At 43.2% G+C, this 22,958-nt stretch overlaps 2 protein-coding genes across 11 annotated transcripts in view; one reads left to right on the forward strand and one right to left on the reverse strand.

Annotated features, from left to right (window-relative positions):
• The window catches only part of fcho1 (FCH and mu domain containing endocytic adaptor 1), a 39,296-nt gene extending 27,768 nt beyond the window's left edge, over positions 1-11,528 (forward strand). The window contains exons 18-28 of the mRNA XM_077534932.1: positions 3,025-3,149; positions 3,225-4,286; positions 4,884-4,990; positions 5,345-5,540; positions 5,679-5,793; positions 5,906-6,061; positions 6,670-6,802; positions 8,499-8,695; positions 10,644-10,708; positions 10,901-11,068; positions 11,139-11,528. Of these exons, the coding sequence (XP_077391058.1) occupies positions 3,025-3,149; positions 3,225-4,286; positions 4,884-4,990; positions 5,345-5,540; positions 5,679-5,793; positions 5,906-6,061; positions 6,670-6,802; positions 8,499-8,695; positions 10,644-10,708; positions 10,901-11,068; positions 11,139-11,167 (2,353 nt within the window). The 3' untranslated portion in view covers positions 11,168-11,528. The remainder of the gene's footprint in view (positions 1-3,024; positions 3,150-3,224; positions 4,287-4,883; positions 4,991-5,344; positions 5,541-5,678; positions 5,794-5,905; positions 6,062-6,669; positions 6,803-8,498; positions 8,696-10,643; positions 10,709-10,900; positions 11,069-11,138) is intronic.
• Positions 11,529-11,575: 47 nt separating this feature from the next.
• rfx2 (regulatory factor X, 2 (influences HLA class II expression)) overlaps positions 11,576-22,958 on the reverse strand; it is a 36,104-nt gene continuing 24,721 nt past the window's right edge. For all 10 annotated transcript variants that reach the window (XM_077534927.1, XM_077534924.1, XM_077534922.1 and 7 more), the window contains 8 exons: positions 15,147-15,259; positions 14,916-15,067; positions 14,754-14,851; positions 14,536-14,685; positions 14,254-14,462; positions 12,968-13,121; positions 12,837-12,879; positions 11,576-12,772 (listed from right to left, as the gene is read on the reverse strand). In XM_077534927.1, coding sequence (XP_077391053.1) covers positions 12,657-12,772; positions 12,837-12,879; positions 12,968-13,121; positions 14,254-14,462; positions 14,536-14,685; positions 14,754-14,851; positions 14,916-15,067; positions 15,147-15,259 — 1,035 coding nt within the window. In that variant the 3' untranslated portion in view covers positions 11,576-12,656. The remainder of the gene's footprint in view (positions 12,773-12,836; positions 12,880-12,967; positions 13,122-14,253; positions 14,463-14,535; positions 14,686-14,753; positions 14,852-14,915; positions 15,068-15,146; positions 15,260-22,958) is intronic.

The following is a 22,958-nucleotide window of genomic DNA, read 5'->3' on the forward strand; positions in this document are numbered from 1 at the left end:
TGGGTGCAGGCCCGGCCACCAGGCGCTCGCCAGCGAGCCCCGCCTCCAGGCCTGGCTCCAGAGGGGGGCCCCGGTGACCCGCGTCCGGGCGAGGGAAACGCTTCTCCAAAGATATTTGTCATCATAAGGGTCTTCTGAGCCGTTCTTAGTCTGGCCCCTCACCTAGGACCTGTTTGCCATGGGTGACCCTACCAGGGGCATAAAGCCCCAGACAACATAGCTCCTAGGATCATTGGAACACGCAAACCCCTCCACCACGTTAAGGTGCCGGCTCACGGAGGGGCACTGTAAGATTTGTATGAAAATTTATTATTTATTGATCTGAAACTTCAGTCTTATAACTGTAAGCCACTGACATTTTTCATGTTTGAACAGCGTTGAAATAAAATATTCAGGCTTAATGTTCCATTCCATTAATATAACATTCTTCCATGCTTAAGGTGTGAAAGTTAGACATTTTGTTGAATATTTTTCCATCAAAAATGGATGTTAAAAAATCGATTCGGCTGCATATTGAATCGATTCGAGAATTGCGTGCTGTAGTATCGCGATATATTGCCTAATCGATTTTTTTTTAACACCCCTAGTATTATAATTGATATTGTGTATGTAGAATATGAATGAAGCAAAAAAAATCCACCTGTTTTTATCCATCTCAGTGGGCGGCCATTTTGCCCTTTTTTTTTTTTTTTTTAAACAAACTTTATTGAACAATCTTAATTTTCAACTTACTGTTGACCGAAAACGACATCACAGTGCCTAACGACTCAGCTTTCAAACATCACATGACCAAACCCAGAAAACAGGTGAGCCGTAGCGGTCGTTAATTTAACCTATCCACAAACGCAATAAATGTCTTGTTTAGAGATCGACCGATATGCTTTTTTCAGGGCCGATACCGATTCCGATTATCGGTAGTCAAGGAGGCAGATAACCGATATTTGAAGCCGATATTCATTTGCAGTAAAAGTTAAAATGTTGGCACCAAATTTTTGAATAATGCAAACCCTAACCGTTCTTTACAATGGATTCTCACACTACACTTTTCATTTTACATCCTTCTATCTGCAATAAGACGTTGGTGGCGGGGGGAGTTAAATGTGGGGGCCAATGTGACATTACCTTTTATAGCATTTGGGATACTTGTAGTTTTATTCTATAAATGTTATATTTTTATATTTTGAAGTAATAGGAGGAACCCTGTCATTCAAAATGTGCATCAGCTGTGGCATTACTTATTACTACAGCAAAAATAAATAAAAAAATTCCATGAGAAAAACTATTCATCCCTGAACACCATACAGTTCTTGTAGACCTTATTATGATTATTGTTATTGTTACCATATAGACAGTTTTGATAAGCTGAGGATCTTAAATCGAGAACAGCAATATCATGCTACTCCTCTCTACAAGAGAACTGTCAAAAGACACTTCATCATGTAGTTTACTGCCACTTAGGATGCCCCAATCAACGCAGAAAAAGGGTTGAGTAAAATAACTTGGTTATAATAATAGTAAGAATAACTTGGTTAAACAGACATTGTTGCGGTGGACCGCTGCCAGTTTCTGCTGTTTAATGTGTTTTACACTTATAGACACGTGTGTGTATATGGGCACACTATTCTCTCACTACTGTACTGTACTGTATCACTTAATGGCACAGATGTACTTGTCTAAGTAATAACTGGGCTGCAACATTGCTAATTCACATTAACAAGCACTATCTTAGCTGTCCACATGAATAGTTACTAACACACGAGAAAGTTATACAACACACCAAACATGAGCTCATTATTCAAAGTATGATGCACGTAACGAAATTACATCACTGAACATTAATTGCAGCCGTGTACGGCCGTAGATGTTACATATTAGTGGCATCCATTGAGAGGATAATGTCCCAAATGACGGCAGACATGACGTGAAAAGAGAGACAAAACGAGCAAATAAGCACACTATACTTTAGTGCACTTCTCTACTAATGCCAAACATACGGAAGAGGACACGTTCGTGTAGTTAAACGGTGTTTGAGACACTTAATTTGTTACGGAGCGGACTTTAACGAGGTGCACAACGAGCTGTCAATCAAATCGACGTCGAAGCTTAAGGCACACAATGGCAAACCAGTGCGACAAATAAACACAATATAAAGTAACTAAACGCTATTTAGTGTCATTGTGGCATCTCACTGCATAATAACCGCTATGCAACAAGTAATGGACGTGACCCAGAATGCAATGTGTGCGTCACGAGAGGTAAATATAATGACGTTACTCTACTCTTAACATGGAACTAGACAATATAATAATGACAACTGTTAATATTTGGAACCTTTCTAACAAACATTATTTACTTAATTAAGTGAAAATGTGTGTGATTCCCTCCCCGAGTAGTTCAAGTAGCGAATTAGCTACTGGGTGTTAGCCTACATGCTAAGCTGAACACACCACTGTTAGCTAGCGGGGATTCAATGCAAGGCAATGCAGCTCCATTCATATAGTGCATTTAATACACAACATAATTCAATGTGTTTAGCTTATCATGGTGAAACGATCGGCGGAGTCTCTTCTCTTTTAACTTACCTTCGAAGCATGTGTCTGTCGCGTTGTGTACGTGGGTGCGTGTGTGATTGGCTACTGTGATACAGGCATACACTACTGATTGGTTCTGGCTCTTGCACGGCTAACCAATCAAATGCTGCTATGGGCGTTACATTGCTGGAGTTGGACTCCATAACAGACAGAGACGCTCTGGGCTGCATTCGAAGCGAAAAGACGGAGTTTTAAATGGATCGCTCATATCGGCCGTCAGATTAATAAAACAGACCGATACCGATATGTACCAATATGTCAAATATCGGCCCCGATTATCGGCCCGACCGATTATCGGTCGATCTCTAGTCTTGTTTAGGTTAATGGGGAAGCATTGAACATGTTATTGTAAATAAACATTTAGTCTTGAACTTCACCTTTTTAAAGGCACTTCAGAGTCTTAACTGTTACTGAATGATTTTCTCTTTAACAGGTTGAGTTCGACAGCATCTGGTACCGACAGTCTGTTTGGACCGCCTCTTGAAACAGCCTTCAAATTCAAAAGCTTTAGTGGTCGGGAGCAGCTCCAACAACAAAGTTCCTTTGGTGCCTCTGAATGTAAGTGTAATAATAAACATTTTTGGTCATTTACTTATATTAACTGCTGGGATTTATTTATTTATTTTGCATCAGATGCTGCCTTTTCATCAGACTCTTCCTCGCCGGAAAACATTGAGGACTCAGGTCTAGACTCGCCGTCCCTTCAGCCACTTGGCCCCTCCCCTGAGCCAGTCGGCTGGGCAGCGTGGCCTCCTCTTCCGCAAAGCAAAGAACCAACACAATCACGTGGGCGACCCACTGACCCTTTCCTCTCAGTCTTTCGTGACCCCTCCCCTGCTCAAAGTCCGGATGACCCCGTGACCGCCTGGTCCATCGGCACGTCCCGTTCCTCTCGGCTCAGGTCAGACACCGACTCCTCCTCCGTGCGCTTCCCCGCTTTCCAGCAGTCCTTCCCCTCATCGGAAATGGAGTCGACAGCGTGGAACTGCCGACATCACCCCGAGGATCCGTTCTTCGCCGCTTTCGACGGAAGCGCCACAAAGGAGACCTTAAGCCTGGGGGACGCCTGGCCACGCCAACCTCCACGCCCAACCAAGGAAGGGCGAGCTACTGACGTGCGAGGGGATCCGTTCTCCATGCCTGTCGCCGACACCAAGACGCTCCCGCCCCCTTCTTCCTCCTCGTCCTCATCAACCTCGTCGAATCGTAAAAACAGAGACAGAAAACGAGACCGAAGCCTACCGCCGCCTGTCTCTTCCGATGACCCCTTTGCAATCACCATGATTGGCAGCCCCACCCACCAGACATCACTGGCTGCAGCAGGAGGAGTAACCCCACATAGCAATGCTAGCGGCACCAACAACAACAGGCTCCCATTTGATAACAAGGCGGCATCCTTTGCCCAATCCCAGCCAAAGAAGGAAGTCATGCATTGGAATTCTGTTCATAACCCGTTTAGCGAGGGCTCCTCTGGACAGCCGAGCATTTCCAAACCAAGTGAAGCAGGAGTAGGAAAGGGAGATTCTGTAGGAGAGAGGAGAAAACATCGAGCGTCAGAGAGCGAACCTCGTCGAAACGCTCCCCCACTCACCAGACATTCTGGCCCGCAGGAGGATCTGTGCTTCTCCACGGACAAAGACCAAGACTGCCTGGACATCAACACCCCACTACCGTGCAGCAGCATCGCTCACAAGGGTATGATGGGTTTCCTGGACCTATATCAAATCACATATATTGTACTGAAATTGAAGCAAAAAGCCACTGTTTTACTATAAAAAAAGGAATTCCAATTTTAAAGAGGAAGTCAACCTTAAACATTTCTTGACAATAATATGTTATATGCCACTAGTCTAAACATTCTGACATTCTGATTTAATATTACATTTGTGGAATATCAATTAAATCCACCATTTTTATCCATCTCGGGGCAGCCATTTTGTCACTTGCTGTTGACTGAAGATGACATCACAGTTGCTCAGGGCTCAGGCAACAACCAATCATAGATCACCTGTTTTCTGAAGCTGCGCTGTGATTGGTTGTTACCTGAGCAACTGTGATGTCATTTTCACAGCAAGTGGCACAATGGCCATCTTCTGATGTTAATAAAAACCACTGGATTTTGCTGCTTAACTCATATTCCACTAATGCAATATTAACCAGAATACCATGCTGCATACAACATATTACTGTCAAGCCATTTTTGCGGGTTTCACTTCCCATTTAAAGACAAATGTACTGCTATTTCATTGTATGTATGAATTGAGACTCAGTCTCTTTGTGTGTCTTTGTAAGGTACCAAACACAACTTTAGACACGAATCAGCTGATGTGGTCACAGCTGCCCTTTCCAGGGCAAACAGGACCAAAAGGAGCTCAGGTCGACTCGGCGGTACTGACAGAGTAAGTGTAATGTGTCTTTTAGGAACAAGTGTTTTGGTCATATACAGCAGGATCCTTTTTTTTATTTTTTATTTTTTTTTATTATTATTTTTTATTATTATTTTTTTTAAACCTGTAATTTATTGAAACAGGACATTCACATTGCTCTAAAACATTTATAAAGATACTAATGATTTCATTGTCACTGTCAGAGAATTATACAGGTAACAAAACAATGTTCATCATTGTGCTTGTGCAGTCGACACATTTGATGTTATTGCATTGGATCTCTTTATATTGTAGTCCATTGTTACAGGCCCCGTGTAGCATTCAAGTCCCGCTAAATGTGGACCCTTTCTTATCCTCTCATCTCAGTCACGGTCGCTGTGTTCCTCGCCTTTGCCGGAACCCAGCCCCTCCCTCACCTCCTCATCTTCCTCCAGCCCCAGTGAGTGGGGGCCTCAATCCAGGGACATTGAATGGGGAGGGCAGAACCGAGCCCCCAGCCCTGCTAGGGTGGGACAAGCCTCACCTTTGCCCTACCCGCTCCAGGACCACCCACCAAGACAATGTAAGATGTTCACTTTCCATATTTGGGTTTGATTAAATGCTTATTGTTTGACTTTCACTAAGAAAATGTATTCCGCCAAGTGTTCCTATAAACTCCTTTTACCATGACGTACTTTATGTGACTCTACATCATTTTAAGTGCACCTCTCCCGAGGCCCCAGTCCTCTTTCCCTCAGCATCCAGGACGCTTGGCCCGTGGCAGCGGCCATCACCGAGTACATCAACGCGTACTTCAAGGGGGGACAACACAATCAGTGAGCATTCATTGAAGATGATGTGAATCTTACATCTTCTCTGCTGTTACATTTGACACTTATTTAAAAAAAACAAAAAACAAAAAAAAAAAACATTTTGTTGTTCCTCTAGGTGTCTTGTGAAGATCACAGGCGACCTGACCATGTCCTTCCCAGCAGGCATCACCCGTGCTTTCACAGCAAACCCCAACATCCCTGTGCTCAGCTTCCGACTGGTCAACATTTCCAGAATCGACCATTTCTTACCCAATCAGAAGCTTCTCTTCAGGTCATTTAGCGTTTTAACTCCTTGACCACAAAAATCGATTAGTAAAATCACGATGTATGCCGCCATAAATGTTAAATGGCGTCAGCTACATTTTTTTTTCATACATCAATGGGAAGTGCAACGTCTAAATTCAGCGCTGCCTGGTCAATGAGTTGTGAAATCAAAAACACCCACTAACTATGGCCAGCAGATTTGTAGTTCTTTTCAATGGGTTGCTGGTGTATGTAATTACAATGAAACATGACGGAATCTGATGAAATAGAACGTTTTCAAGGATGACATGAATGATCAAAGCCTTTGTCACGTTCAACATAATTCATAGAGCGTCACTAAACAAAAGTATTATATTACATTCAGGGCAATTCTACTCCTTAGAGTAGAGGTGCCTAACCTTTTTTTTTTATTTTTTATTTTTTTTTTACCTAAGATCTACTTTACAAGTAACCAGTCTCCTGTGGTCGATCACTTCATTGTCAATATTGTAAACATGAACAAAACAGAATAATAATCCAGCTCAAAAATAATAACCCGTAATAGTCAAGGAATTACAGTATCTGCTTTCTGTCATATCGTGCAGCTCAATACAAACAGTCTGTATCTGCACACAGTGATCCGTCTCAGAGTGACCCGGACGCCCGAGACTTCTGGTTCAACATGCAGGCGCTGCAGGTGTGCTTGCAGCGGGAAGCTGAACTCAACCCGCAGGCCTCTTACTACAACGTTGGACTGCTCAAGTATCAGGTCACGAGCGGCAATCTGATATTCCATCCAATCCTACTGTGTACTGCACACTCATTGGCCACCATGTTGTTCCTATCTCATGTCTCGTAGCATTTAAATGTACACAGTGTTCCCTTGTTTATCGCGGGTTCATGTTTAAACTTTTTTTAAATGTATAAACGGGCTATTTGATTTGTTTATTTTGTTGGTCTTTGCACGGCCGTATCTCTCGAACCCTACGTCCAACCGGGGACGAGACCTTTCCAACGGTGTCTGTCCCATCACTCCATGACATTGCATTCCAGAGATAGAAAATTAAAAAAACAAACATAATTTTAATGGAAAAAAAAATGACTGTAAATGGAAAAAAAAACAAATGCTGAATGAAAAAGCATTCATAATAAACTAAAAATCATACCAAAACAAAAAAAATATATAATAGTTGAAACAAATATATAATGTGGTGTATAAGTAAATAAAAAAACAACAACCTTACTTTTAATGGAAAAAAAATGACTGTAAATGAAAAAAACACAAAACAAATGATGAATGAAAAAGCATTCATAATAAACTAAAAATCATACCAAAACAAAAAATATAATAAATAAATAAAAAAGTGCTTTATGTAAATTAAAAAACAAAACATACTTTTAATTAAAAAAAAAAAAGACTGTAAATGGGGAAAAAAATGATGAATGAAGAAGCATTCTTAATAAACTAAAAATCATACCAACACAAAAAATTTAATAAATGAAAAAATATATATCATGTGCTGTATAAGTAAATTTAAAAAAGCAACATACTTTTAATGGGAAAAAAAGGACTAAATGAAAAAAAAATCATAAATGATGAATGAAAAAGCATTCATCATAAACGAAAAGTTATACCAAAACTAAAAAACATATATAATAAATGAAAAATTATATATACTGTGCTGTATAATAAGTAAATTAAAAAACAGTGCTTTTAATGGGAAAAAAATGACTGTAAATTGAAAAAAACCCAAATGATCAATGAAAAAGTATTCATAATAAACTAAAAATCATACAAAAATGCAAAAACATAAATAAAAAAAAAAGATATATTGTGCTGTATACTGTAATAAGTAAATAAAAAAAACATACTTTTAATGAAAAAATTACTAAATGGAAAAAAAACAAATGATGAATGAAAAAACATTCATAATAAACTAAAAATCATACCAATACTAAAAAACATATATAATAAATAAATTATATACTGTGCTGTATAAAAGTAAAAAAAAAAAAAAACATACTTTTAATTGAAAAAAAATACTATAAATGAAAAAACAAAATAAATGGTGAATGAAAAAGCATTCATAATAAACTAAACATCATACCAAAACAAAAAAAAACATAAATGAAATAAATATGTACTGTGCTGTATACTGTAATAAGTAAATAAAAAATGTGTATACTTTTAATGTAAAAAATGAATGTAAATGAAAAAAGAACATATGTTGAATAAAAAAGCATTTATAATAAAGTAAAAATCATACCAAAATGAAAAAAAAATTATATATATATATATAGTTAACGGATTTTTTTTTTATTTTATTTTATTTAATTAAAGCAGATTTCCATTATCACGGGTGGTTCTTGGAACGTAACACTTGTGATAAGCGAGGAAACAGTATATTTGCATGAAGTACTTTTAAGGCCCTATAATAGTAATGTTGTGTTGAATGTGCGTGCAGATGTCCTCTCAGGATCCAGCCCGGGCTCCTCTTCTGCTGTCGGCAGAGTGCCAGCGCAGTGGCACGGTGACGCGGGTGTCTCTGGACTACCACTGCTGTCCCGTCACGGCGCCGTCCACTCAGCTCACCGCTGTCCAGGTGCTGCTGCAACTGGACCACACTGCGGCCGACCTGCAGTGTCAACCGCCTGCCTCCTGGTGAGCCCACAAATTCTACCTGAGTGTGTTTCTGAGCGGATTACTGCCGTACGCTTGAGCCCATTAACTGCTCTAGCAAAAAAAAAAAAAAGTTGTGTGAACTAATTCAAATTGTGTCAAATAATTTTTGGCACTCCCAGGTTCTCATGGAGCCCCTTTGGTAAATTAATTGCCCACCCCTGATTTCCAAAGTAACCTTGTAAGGTAATAATGATCTGTTTTGCATCAACACTGTCAGAGAGGTAAAGTATAATTGAACACAGGGGGAGGCAGAATATTACCTTTATCTCACAAGTACTGTAAAATCCTATGAATAAGATAACATTTTTTTTCCCATATGTCATGCCACCGCATTACACAGATTCATCAAAATTTAAATAAATAAATACATTTATATATGTTTATACGTGCCTATATATTGTAGAAAAAGGCATACAAAACAAAAACAAAATTTCTAAAATATCCATTAAATTTTAATTGTTAAATCTTAAACGGGAAGTCAACCTTAAGCATTTCTTGACAATAATGTTTTAGACTTAGACTTAGACTTTATTGACCCCTTTGGGATGGCTCCCTCTGGGAAATTTATGTTTCCAGCAGCAATAAGAACAGATAATAAAATAAAAAACAATTCAATCAATCAATAAATAAGGTTATTACATCAGAGATTGAAATAATAATAATAATTCAATCAATCAATAAGGATATTACACCGGAGTTTGAATTAAATAAATTAAAATAAATACAGTACAGTAAAGTATATGTGACCTCACTAGTCTGAACATGGCATTCTGATTAATATTACATTTGTGGAATACGAGTTATGCAACAAAATTCAGCCATATTTATCTATCTCAGGGGGCGGCCATTTTTGGCCACTTGCTGTCAACTGAAGATGACATCACATTTGCTCAGGGCTCAGACAACGACCAATCACAGCTCACCGGTTTTCTGAAGCTGAGCAACTGATATCATTTTCACGCGACAGCAAGTGGCAAAATGGCGACCTTCTGATATTGATAAAAATTGCTTGAATTTGCTGCTTCACTCATATTCCACTAACGCATATTATGTTCTGAATTTGGTGGGGGGGTTGACTTCCTCTTTAAAATAAATATCTGTAAAACTAGAGCCAATTCACAGAAACTCTCATTTTCAGACGCAGCAGCCCAAAATTACTCCAATTATTAAATTATGTTTGGCACATGTTAAAAATATAATAATAAAATGTTGTATTATACACAAGTACAGAGGGGGGGAAAATGCTTTTAAGGTTGTTTTTTTTTTTTTGTTTTTTTTTTTTTAATTTATACACAGGATTTTATGGTTAATTAAACTAATTAATCATTTTAAAAATGTGATTTTTTTTTTTTATTAACAGTTTTGCATTTATTTTATTCCATTAATTGATTATTACCATGACATCATAGATAAAAACAAGAGTGATGATTTTATTCATAAAAGTAACTTGTTCACATACTTTACTTTTTCATTTCTCACCTCATTAAAATTGAGCTGGCCCATTAAAAATGAAATGTGGTTCTTTCAGCTGCCCTGCACCAGAATGAGAGCAGAATTCAATCTGCAGGATTACCATCACATGCTGTGATGTGTCCTAGAACCCCGAAATTCCGTTTGTTGCACCACTTTCATCAACTGCATTCGACTTAAATGCAGACTTTAATAAAACACCAATCAGTCTTATTGGTAGGCAGTCCCTGGTTGACTCAACTGCACATTCCTGCAAAATATTAAAAATGAATTCTTGGCAGTAGTGAGGAGGAAGTGGCCGAATCCCAGCTGGCGTCGCTAAGCGTCAACATGCTGACCCTTAAGTGTGAGCGTGTTTGTTTTGAGGGCTCCTCTGCAAGCTAAAAATAAGCGTCGGCGGATGACACCACGCCATCAGAAGGTCAGAAAGTCAGCCAGTGTTTTTGTGCCTGTGCAGGAACGCCGAGGAAAAACGTCTGCTGTGGAAGCTCGCCAACCTCTCGCCCACCAACCACAGCAAAGGTCAGAGACGCTTTTATTTATTTTTCCCCTCTGCCGTTGAACAAGGACGGGAACCAAAAGGGAGGAAATTCAACAGCTTGACATTTGGCCCATCGGCATGTTTTCTTTTGTTTCTCTGCTCAAATTTCATCCATAAAAAGCCCCCTTGATCATATCTGACCGTATTGCACGCCATGTCGGGTTGTCTCGCAGGCTCGGGGACCCTGTGTGCCAGCTGGCAGTGTTTGGAGGTCCCCCGCGGGCCCCCGCCCAGCTTGGCCGTTCAGTTCGTGGGCTCCGGGGCCTCTCTGTCGGGCATGGACGTCGAGCTGGTCGGCAGCCGCTACCGCATGTCACTCCTCAAGAAGAGATTCGCCACAGGTGATGATGTCAATGTTACATTTGACGCTTAATGGGACTTATTTGGTCGCTTTTGCTGTGTCCCCGACAGGAAAGTACATGGCCGGCTGCACTTTGTAGTGACCATTGTTGGAGGTTCAACTTCGATGTAGCAGTGTTGAAGGACCACAAGCACTTAGTTAGGAGAGTTTATCTGCTGCTATGGTTCGGACCAAGTCTTTTTGTTTTCATTTGTGTTGGTTCTCGTGTTCTCCATTTGTACTACTGGACTGCAAACTAAGTTAAATGTTACAGCTGACTTGTTGGTGTACAGGGAAGCAACTACTGAGTGTTAAGAATTCATGTTTTGAATGACGTTAAAGAGTAGGACTCACTGGCATATCTTTAATGATTAAACAGGGTTGTTGTTATATCTTCTCTACCTTAAAAAAAACGTTTGTATATGTGCTGTTTGCTCTATAAAAAAAAAGGATTTGCGATATTTGATAAAGGAGGTAAAATAAGGGAAAAAAAATCCATGTGCAAGTCTTTGGTTTACGCCAGTTATTTATTACACATTGTGACCAAGTACAAAATACAATTCAATTAACCCATTTACCAACCACCATGTTTTCCTTGGGCTAGATAAAGTGGTGGTTTAAAAATACACAAAATAACGGTTCAGTATATTGGTAAGAGGACCCAAATCTAGTTTAAAAAAAAAAAAAAATGGGCCAAAGATCTAAAACAGTCTTCCAAAACATTCCAAAGAACACTCAGAAACGAGCTTTCTCGAATGCACTTGAAGGCAAATGACAGACAGGCACACATCTCAAAAAGCTTTATATAAGTATAAGGGTGGAGGGCCGAATCTTCAATCGACAAAGAATAGGTCATCTCAGGACAAATGAAGCACACGCAAAGTCTAATCAGTTACAGAACACACTTCTACATCATATAAAGATATACTGTGAATATATAATTTAGTCCAATGGTAATCCTCTGCTAAAGGTGCTCTGTACTTGTAATGTAATCCTGAACGGCCTCCTTGTGGGGCTGCTGGTTTGCTACGACAGGTCAATAACTATTTCCACCAACCTCCCACAATTCCATTCCCGTTAGCCACTGGAACACACCCGAGAAATCTAGTGAGGTAAACCACAGTAACTCGCCCTTTGGTTACCAAAACTGACAGTTTGCATGTTAGTCTTTTTTTTTTCTTTTTCTTTTTTTTTTCTTCCTGTGTGAGCTGCGAGGTGCAGCGGAGGCACACATACAGGGTGGTTTGAATGAGGTTTGCAGACGATACATTCATAGTGCGGTCGAGGCACAGCTGACATCTGGACTGATGAGTTCCAAGTTAGCAATCTAAGGCACTCCAAATGACACCATGGCACGGCTAATTGAAGCCAAACAGAACATATGAGCACAGCACACGGCCTAAAAAAAAATGGGACTGCACAAACTCATTCACAGTTGCACAAAACCAAAAAAAAAAAAAAAGATGTTATGAGTTGAGATTGCTTCCTAGGAGGGGAAAAAAAGGCAGCACTGCTAACGTTGAGGACTGACATCACGGCTGACAAATGTACACGGGCGGGAAGGGGCGTAGCTTCTTTGCGGGCCGGCCTCACATCTCCTGCAGAGGGTGGCTCATTTCAATGCGCTCCCGCTTGACAGCCGGCTCGCTCCGGGACACGTCCGCATCGCTACCCAGGTCGCTCATCTCGTCCGAGAAGGACGCGTCTGACGGAGGAGTGCAAAAGATTCATTGTAATCATATGCATTTTGATTTCATTTTCTTATTTACCTTTTTCCATGAGTGACGGCATCATAGAGCTCAAGTCACTGAACTGAAATGGAAGAGAGAGAAAAAAAAAAAAAAAAAGAGGGCGGTTGAGTGTGAAAGTGAGGTCGTTGACGGAGCCAAGTTTCCTTTACCTCCCCCATGACTGCGATGGGCGTCTCCCCGGTGGCCTGCGCCACGCGGTGCTCCACCAGGTAGAACATGTACTCGTCGTACAGCAGGCGGATCAGGTGGAAGGAACCGAAACTGGCGGCGCTGCGCAGAGTCAGGTCTCGAATCACCATGGAGCTGTGTGGAAGGGGGCATTTTGATCATTTCATAATTTAACATTTTTGGTGTCCAGTGTTAACTTTGACAAAAAATTATTTAGTTTTAGTCAGTCTTTTGATAAAGTTTTTGTCATAATTTAGTCATCTTTAGTATCTTAGTTTTAATCCAATTTTAGTCGACGGAAATAAAGAGCAATTTTAGTTGCAACTTTTATACTGAAAATTACAACACACCTATTTGTAACTAGTTTAACACGCAAGACATATTTAGCACAACTGTGTCTTTATTAATAGTTTCAATGAAACATGTTGAACTGACAAAAGTATAACTTAGCTTTCAAATAAATTAAAAAAAAAGTGCATACTTGCTTGAGATTAATCTTATAGCTGCACAATCAATGTAAACATGTCTGAACATTATCATTCATCCATCCATCCATTTTCTTGACCCGCTTATTCCTCACAAGAGTCGCGGGGGGTGCTGGAGCCTATCTCAGCTGGCTTTGGGCAGTCGGCGGGGGACACCCTGGACTGGTTGCCAGCCAATCCCAGGCATTACCATTCATTCATTTTCATTCTTTCTGATTGGATTGTGTGAATTATCGTCGCTGTGTTAATTTTTTGGTTTTAGTCATTGTCAGTCAATTTTAGTTATCGTTATAGTCTCAATGAATGGCTTCTATTTCAGTTTTCATTTTATTTTTGTGACAAAAATTATGACAGATATTTTTCGTCGACGAAATGATCACTGCCACTGTCATCAACATGCGACTTGAATTGCTCAACAACTTCACAAACGTTCCTGTAAACAAGGTCCATTGTTTCTTTCGTATGTGAATTCCCACTTGCCGAGTCGATCAACCAACAGGCAAATAGTTCAACCCAAGACAAACTTAGGACCGCCCCCTCATTTGAATAACACTACATCACACATTTCAGGCTCTCTGCAGCATGAAATAAATGAGATTGACATTTAATTATATTTATATATTTCATATTTATTTCCACATTTATTTTTGTATTTATTTTTCCTTTTTTTTTAGGCATTTCATTCATATTTTATTGTATTTAAATTTTGAATTATATTTTTGAAATCCATTTTTATTTTATGTTGTCATTTTTGGTCCTCCATAACCAAAAGCGTGGCGTACCTGTAGAAGGACCATTTGAGCAGAAATTGCCGCGCCGCCTTGGGGAAACTTGGGTTGCCCTGGTGGGGCTTGAGGACCTGCGTGACCACGTTGTCCAGCCAAGTGGCCCACTGGTCCAGAGAACTCTGCTGCTGCAGGGTGACTTTGAAGTCCTGCTCCAGACGCTGCACCACGCTCTCGTCGCACTGGCACACCCACGACGCCTGCTCCTGTTAACACACGAGCGGTCAGCAGGAGGCCGCCGCGCGTCACCCGCCGCCCCGTCGAGGAGCCGTCGGCAACCTGGACGTTGGCGAAGTCGACCCGGTTGAGGTCGGAGAGCATCTGGTTGATCTGCGAGGTGTTCTGGAGGACGGCGCGCGCTGCCTGGGCCAGGTGGTTCAAGCTGGTGTAACGTCTCAGCGTCTGCGCAAAGGCACTCACCACCGCCACCTATATGACAACAATGTCGTCACGTTACAGGTATCAGGATACACCTTTTGGAAGTAAAAAAGCGTCACCTTGATGCGGATGATTTCTTGAGGGAAGCTGGTCATGGCGTTCGTCAGCCATCCCTCCAGACTCTTGGCAAAGTTCCTGATGGCCTGAGTGAGAGTGCCTGCAGGGAAACAAGCTGGGTTGTAAATGTGCAAGATCCATCTTGATTGACAGAATATACTGACTGGGAACAGGGCGCAGCACATCTGGGATGAGGATCTCCACCAAGGCTTGGTAGAGGATGTGATCGCAGCTTCTCATCCATAGTCGCACTGGTTCGTATTTACAAAGATTCAACAGCTTCTCTCTGGGCAGCACACCTTCCAGTTCATCATCACTGCATAGAAATCACATTAAAAATCATAATAATACAAAAAAAAAAAAAAACATCTTAGTTACTAGCCTTATTGTCTGACCTATTAGGAATGGTGGTGCTCCCGTCACTAGATGGTGCTGTTGAGTACCAAAAGGTCTGCCAGAGTTTCTCGATGTAGTGGAACTGGAGGTTCATCACCACATCCAGTGTTGCCTGCGGGGAGGGAAGGGGAGGGCAGGGGCGGGGGGAACGTTGAGAGGTTGAGCCATGGCAACCAGACACACAACACAGATCCTGCAGGCAGCTCCCGCTCGCTGTGGGTCCCGGCTGGTTCCAGTGCGAGCCAGCGGGAACGCGGCACATCAATCATATGCACCATCCCCAAAAGGTCACATTTAGGTTTCATCTCCGCTTCAAATTTGAGATAGATTTCCGCACTTTTCTGTGCCACATGGCGACGTACTGACGTCATCTCAACCGTGTCGTTTTTGCTACTTGAACGCAAAAATGAGTACAGGTTATTTTTATGAAACGAAAATAACCGAAATAACCACATCGTTAACTAAATGTAAAAAAAAAAAAAAACGAGAACAAACTACATTTTAAATGTTATTTATTTCGATATTAACAGTGTAAGTGTTAAAAAGTGTCGCACAGAAGTGACGTCAAGCAGCAGCCAATAATAAAAGCGCCTCCAGATGGCGATAATCCCAGGTGACGATTTTGCGTGTTTGATTAAAATTAAAAAAAACAAATAAATACTGCACTCTACAAACAGATGTAATACTTCTTAACACGTATTGAAGCCACAAATCCACTTTAGAAGTTGACAACTTGACACACCAAGCATCCTAGCTTAATTAATTTAATAACCTTAACAAGCAGTATTATGGACCACACTTTTTGTAATTCAAAGTGTTACATTGTAGCATTGTATTTGATTTGTGGGTGGATTATTTTAAAAAATGTCCAATTAAAAAAACAAAACAAAAAAAAACACGTTATTCCTACACAATACGTTTTTTTTTTCCCAATCATACACTCAAGACATACACAATGAAAAAAAACGAAAACTAATACTAAAACAGTATTTCTGAAAACACAAACTTTACCCTGAAAAATACTTCAAACCAACTGAATTTAAAAAACAAAAATGAAATAAAAAGTAATTGTCATGAAAATTCCAAAGCGATAATAACCCTGCTAGTTTCCTTAGCTTAAATAGGACAAACAAATAACACTTGGATAGATCAAGTAAAGAGGAATAGATAAAGCAATCTTTTTGCTGAGCTGTTAGTTCAACAACAAATCTTGTGTTAAGACATTGGCAACAGTACAATGACTGTTAAGAGTCTCTCTCTCTCGCTCTCCCTGTGCCTGCTTGCCGCTGGATCTTTTTACACAGCAGTGTAGGCTTCGATCACAAGCTATGTTTTCGAGTCTACTTAGCTGTCGCCATGGCAACCTTGTTTATGGTTGCCCCCAGCAACAGGTCAAACACAGAACTCCAAAACAAAAAGGAGAATTCCCCATCCCCATTTGAACAAGCGCACAGTTTTTGGCCTCACAGGAAAAACAGCATGCCTTTAAAAAAAAAATAAAAAAATCATACTGTGGAGAAATTACACATGATCACATTCATGGGCATGCATTCAATATGCCCTGTTGCATAGATGCTAATGTCACTCAAACTCTTCACGCTTCATTGTCATTCATTTCAACTGCGGTCAATCTGTCTCGAATATGATTTCAAATGAGCATTTATAGTGCAAGGAACTTTCAAGGCGGATAAGGAGCAGGCTCAGCTAATGAGATAACAGGTCACGCTTGGCTCCAAATGAAGGGAACCAAGTCAGCAGCGTGAACAATAAACACACGGAGGCGCTGCGAGAGTGGCAGACAAAGGCGGAAGGCCGTCCGCGAGCCCGTCCGCCGACGAGGCGACACAAAGGCCCGCGGGGAGGCCGCCACAAAGACACCGAGATGTCCAGCCAGCGCGCAGAAAGGTTAATTGGCATGTCTTGAAAGGTGCTCGTGGATGAAAAGGAGGCTGGAACAAAGGGAGCATGGGGAGGATGGACAAGGGAGGCCGGCGATAATGCGATAAAGCACTTGGCTGCTTTAATCACACAAGCGGCTGTCTGTTAAGACCCCCTGATTGTAATGTTTCTTATTATTTCCCTTTTCATCCTATGGTGGAAGCTAATTCGCAAATTCATGATTGAAGCGCTTAAGTGAATTATGCAATCATATGATGTTGGACAAAGCTAATAAAGCAAGCACCTGGTCAAGGCCACTTATTTACTAGAACACAGTCTAAATAATATAATATGTAATATAATAATGCTACTATCGGCCTTTGCAAGTGTAAATTCAGCATCATTTTTATTGTGTTATTCAATCAAGCATGTGTTAAGTGTTAATGTTTACAGATATCGGTTGAGTCAAATTTATTTTACATTTAGTCATAATTTTACCATCTAAATCATTTTACATTTATTCTAGATTTAGTTGAAGAAATGCCCAAAAAATTATAGTCGAAAAATGGGGACAGGAGAAACTTTTAAAGTTCAGAAACAATGACTTCACAACGCATTTATGTCAAGACAGAGCATACTGTATATTCCTGTGATTCCATGATTGGATGATTCTATTCAGATTTGGCCTTTTCATTCCAATTGAGGCGATTACATCTACAGTATATGGAACATTTTCATTCCATTTGGTCATTCGGATTCATTCTAAAGAGAATACATGCCATGTAAACCTGGCTCATGGTTTAACCTTTTTTTTTTTTTTTTTTTTTTTATCCAGTACAGTACATTTGTCAAATAAATTCCATTGTAACTTGTATCTTTTGCAATTAATTTTTTAGAAGTGTTTTCAAATATTTATTTAGGTACAATTTAGTGTTGTCAACTTGTCATTATCAAATATTTTTAGAATCAATCAATCTATCGATTATTCAACTGATTAATCAACTAATTGGATTCATTTAAATTTTGCATTAAAGTTTATTATAAAAGCATTTTTTACACTAATTACTGTTTGTTAACCAGTGATTGGTGTTTATTTTCATACTTCGTATTCGTACAGTGATTAGTATTTTATTTTATTTTTTAAAGGGGATCGGTGTTTAATACTAATTAATTTAATAATTAATTTAATTTAATAAATTAAGTAGAGAGTTATTTTCCATATTTAAAAGCACAGTGTTAATGTTCACACCGGCCATTATGTGATAATAGTTAAAATTTTAACTATTATATTAAATACACCTTTTAGGGAAAAATACTGCACTTGAACCTAATTTTCTTTTATATATATTTATATTATATAGTATTTTTCTCGATGGTACTTGATGTAAAATGTTCTGGACTGATCTAGATGAAATGAGAACCCTATGAATGTGCTATGGAATGTTAAGGTATGAATTAATGACTATGTAGTTATTTATTTACACACAAAAAAACTATAAAATCAGAAGTGCTACTAATGCAAAAATAAAAAATATATATTTAAAGGGTTATTAATTTTATAACTTCATTATTTTTCATGTACAATTAATATCTTTAAAACCTTTTTTTTTCTGTTGCTGTCGACTGATGATGACATCACTTGTGCTGAGGAAGTAGGTAACGACCAATCATGGTTGACCTGTTTTCTGGGGTTGTACGGCAAACTGAGCCATGTTTGGTTGTTACCGAAAGTTACAACTGTAACTACGGTTCTATGAGTCCCGGACGACCGCCAGAAGGCGGTGCTTTAAGCACTGAATGTTCCTTTCGCGCATGCGCAGTTCGAGTAATGCATACCAAATTAGTCACCTTTGACCCCTGGGTGACCCTAGAAGGGTAGAAGTTCCGGTGTCACCCAAGGTTCGTTTCCTACGGAATCTTCTCGCGTGAACACGAGGATTCCGAGCGACAGGACGCCCTGGCGGTAGTCCGGGACTCATAGAACCGTAGTTACAGTTGTAACTTTCGTTCTATTTCGTCCCTCCCGACCGCCAGAAGGCGGTGCTTTAAGCACTGAATGACTAATACCGGCGTAGTCGCGAGGGATTTCAGACACAAACCTCACTGAGAAGCCCCAGCAGGACCCAAGATCACGCCAAGCGGATGGGGAGAGGCGACATCCACGCTATAAAACCTGGAGAAGGTGCAAGGCGTCGCCCATGAGGCAGCAGCACAGATATCCTCCAGGGAAACACCCCTCAGGGCAGCCCAAGACGTGGCAACGCTCCTGGTGGAGTGACAGCGTACCCCTGACGGCAGGGGGCGGCCCGACAGCAGGTAGGAATGGCGAATGGCATCCACGACCCAGTGAGACAAGCGCTGCTTGGAGAGAGCGGAGCCCTTGGTAGGACCACCATAACAAACAAAAAGCTGGGCAGACGTACGAATGCCCGCCGTAGCGTCAATGTAACACTGCAAGGCTCTCACCGGACACAAGAGCTCCGGCCTGTCCCCGCCACCAGCAGGAGTGGGTACATAACGTTTAAGCCGTAGAGGCTGGTTAGAACGAGAGCCAGACTACACCTTGGGAATGAAGGCAGTGTTCGGCCACAGAGTGACGCCGGCGCCATCCTGGTGCCATCGCAGGCATTCAGGGCTAACCGATAAAGCGTGTAGGTCGCTGACGCGCTTGGCGGAGGCAACGGCGAGCAAGAGTGCAGTCTTGCGCGACACCCACAGAAGGTCCGCCCCCGCCAGGGGCTCGAAGGGAGGCCTGCACAGGCCGTCCAGCACCAACTGCAGATCCCACGCTGGAACCCGAGGAGCCGGGCGGGGACGAAGACGCAGAGCCCCTCTGAGGAACAAGGACACCAGCTCATGGTGCCCCACGGAGCCGCCATCAGCACCAACATGCCGTGCAGAAATAGCTGCCACATACACCTTCAGAGTCGACTGAGACCTGCCCTTATCCAGGAGGGACTGCAAGAAATCCAGGATGGTGGGGATGGAATACGAATAGGGTCCACCCCGCGTTCTCCGCACCACGCCACAAACAACTTCCACCTGTTGGCATACTGTAGCCGAGTGGACGGTGCCCTCGCATTAAGAATGGTCCGCGTGACAGACTCTGTACAGCCGGTCAGCAGCGGTTGGGGCCCCTCAGTGGCCAAACACACCAGCGAAGGCGCCGAGGGTCGGGATGCCAAACCCGACCTCCCTGTTGAGACAACAGGTCCTCCCTGTCGGGGAGACGCCACGGCTCGCCGGAGCACAGTTGACGGAGCAGGGGGAACCACGTCCGGGCCGGCCAGAAGGGGGGCCACCAGCAACAGCGTGTGCCCCTCCTGAAGAACTCTCTGAAGCGTCAGCAATATCAGAGGGAGCGGCGGAAAGGCGTAGAGAAGGCACTCTGGCCACGGCTGCGCCAGTGCATCCAGACCGAGAGGGCTGGTGGCCTCGCTCAAGGAAAACCAAAGTGGGCAGTGGGTCGAGTCCTCGGAGGCAAAGAGATCGACCTCCGCCGTGCCGAAGCTGCTCCAAATCATGCGCACCACCTCTGGGTGGAGGCGCCACTCTCCCGGAGGAGGACCCCGACGGGAGAGAGAGTCCGCGAGCTGGTTCCGAACCCCCGGCAGATAGGTGGCCCGTAGACTGGCCAGACGGGGGGTGGGGGTGCTGGGGGGCGGGCGTGCCACCTACACCCGCCGGGTTGGGTGAGGCCCCGCTGGTCGCTCCTCTTACTCACTTCACTAGCTTGCACTATACACTTTGTAAATATACACATAGGGCACACAACACATTTCTTGGTGGGGTGGGGAAGGGTGGAAACACCGTCTTCACCCTTCAACTCCCCTCCAATTTTAATGCACCTCACGTCCAAGGGGAGGGGTGAGTTGGGGCGGGGAGCCATCAGAGGGGATGGACTGCAGTGCCTGGCAGCGCTGTGGTCCCCCCCATTTGTGTCCCTGCCCCACCACTTTGTCCCTCCATTCCCTTTTTTAATGCACCACACATATACATATTCATTTTTTGGGGGGGGATACGGGTGTGTCGGAGTAGGGGAAATTTTTTCCCTCTGCTCCGACTCACCTGCTCCCAATTTTAATGCACCACACGCACACACTTGTATATACACTGGGTGGGGCCACATCCACGGTGTAAGGGTAGAGCTCGCCAGTCGGCGAGCTGGCGGACTCAGTAACAGGGTTAGGTGTCACTTGTACTCTGGTGTGACGACCGGGGCCTCTCCCCACCGGGCTCGGTGTTCTGGTGTCCCGCCTTCTCCCCTGGTGCTTCCTCCTCTGCTTCCCCCCTCCCGCCGCTGTGCAAATCTCGCGCGGCTGGAGGTGGGGTGGGCACATCTTCCCTCTCTGCGCTGCTGCCCGGTGCCGGTTTCCGGGGGGGGGGTGGGGGGTTCTCGCGGGGGGCCGGGTTCGCGGGGGGGGGGTGGCGGCCGTCGGGGGGGGGCGGCTTGTTTGGGGGGGGGGGGGGTGGAGGTATGGGTGGGTGGGGGGTTGGGTGCTGGGGGTCGGGGTGTGTTCGGGGGTTTGGGGGTCGGGGGTGGTGGGGCCTGGGTCGTGGTGGATGGCGGGTTTGGGTGGGGTGCGGGGGGGTCGTGGGGGGATGGGGGCTGGGGACCGGTGGGGCGCTGTGGGGGCCCGCTGGGCCTCGTTCTGCGGCCTTGGGCTCGGGGGTGTGGGCCGGGGCTGGGGCGGGGGTGTTCCGGGTGTCTGGGTCGGCTCGCCGACCGGTGTCCGCTCGGGTGGCTTGGGGGTGGCCTTGGTGCTGCCGCGGCCTGGGGATTCCGGGGGGGGGGGGGGGGGGGTGCTCGCTTTGCTGGACCGCGGTTGACGGCTTCTTTCTTTGGTGGTGGTCCTTATGCATGCCAGATCCGTCGCACCAGCATCTACTGAAACTCAACAGAAGTACCCTCTCCCTCCCACAGCCCCTTGAATCAGTTGGTGCTGGTGTCTGTGGTTCTCACTTTGCTTTATCTATCCTTCCCTTCTTCCTCTCTTTAGTTTTTCCTCTGGTCACTTGAGATCTTAATTTATTAGAAGTATGAGGTTTCTGGGGTTGGCATAAGACTCCGGTTTTGTAACCACGCAGGAGGGGTCTTGTTGGTGCTGGACTTCACTTTGATGGATTGGATGTACTGGCTTCTATTGATCTCACTCTGCCTTATCGATCCTTCCCTCCTTCCTCTCTTTAGTTTTTCCTCTGGGCTCTTGAGATCTCGCTAAATTTGCTGGAATTTAGAGGCTTCCGGGGTTGGCGTAAGACTTTGATTTTGTAATCATGGGGAAGGCAGGAAGTGTTTGGTCGGTGCTGGATGTCACTTTGATTTACCTTTCTTTTCTCTTTATTTCTTTTTTTTTCTGACCTTTTCTCTGGTCTCCTGACCATTTAAATCTCACGACTCTGGCAAGATTCTGAAGTACCTGGTTAAGGCGAAGGGTAATGGGATATTTATAAGGTTTTAGGTGAATGAATGAGTATAAATTTATACGTATTTGCACGCACGCACACGCACGCACGCAAACGCACGCAAACGCACGCACGCACGCACGCAAACGCACGCACACATACACACAAAAAAAAAAAAAAAAAAAAAAAGAGCAATGATGACAAGACGTTGAATCGGTAAGACTACCGAATGAACAATTCTGAGCTCTTCAAAAAAAAAAAAAAAAAAAAAAAGACTGGCCAGACGGGGAGCAGCCCACCTGAGAAGGTGCTGGGAAGTCTCCAACAGACGGGCGGACCTGACGCCGCCCCGATGGTTTATGTGAAACACGGTCGTGGTGTTGTCCGACCGTATGAGAACATGCCGTCCGCTCAGGTATGGCAACAAGTGCATGAGTGCCAAGTGCACCGCCCGAAGCTCCAGCACATTGATGTGATCGACCCTGTCGCGCACAGACCAACTTCCCTGAGCCGTCCTGTGCTGCCAG

This window comes from Festucalex cinctus, chromosome 10 (genome assembly GCF_051991245.1).
Source record: "Festucalex cinctus isolate MCC-2025b chromosome 10, RoL_Fcin_1.0, whole genome shotgun sequence".
Taxonomy (NCBI): Eukaryota; Metazoa; Chordata; class Actinopteri; order Syngnathiformes; family Syngnathidae; genus Festucalex; species Festucalex cinctus.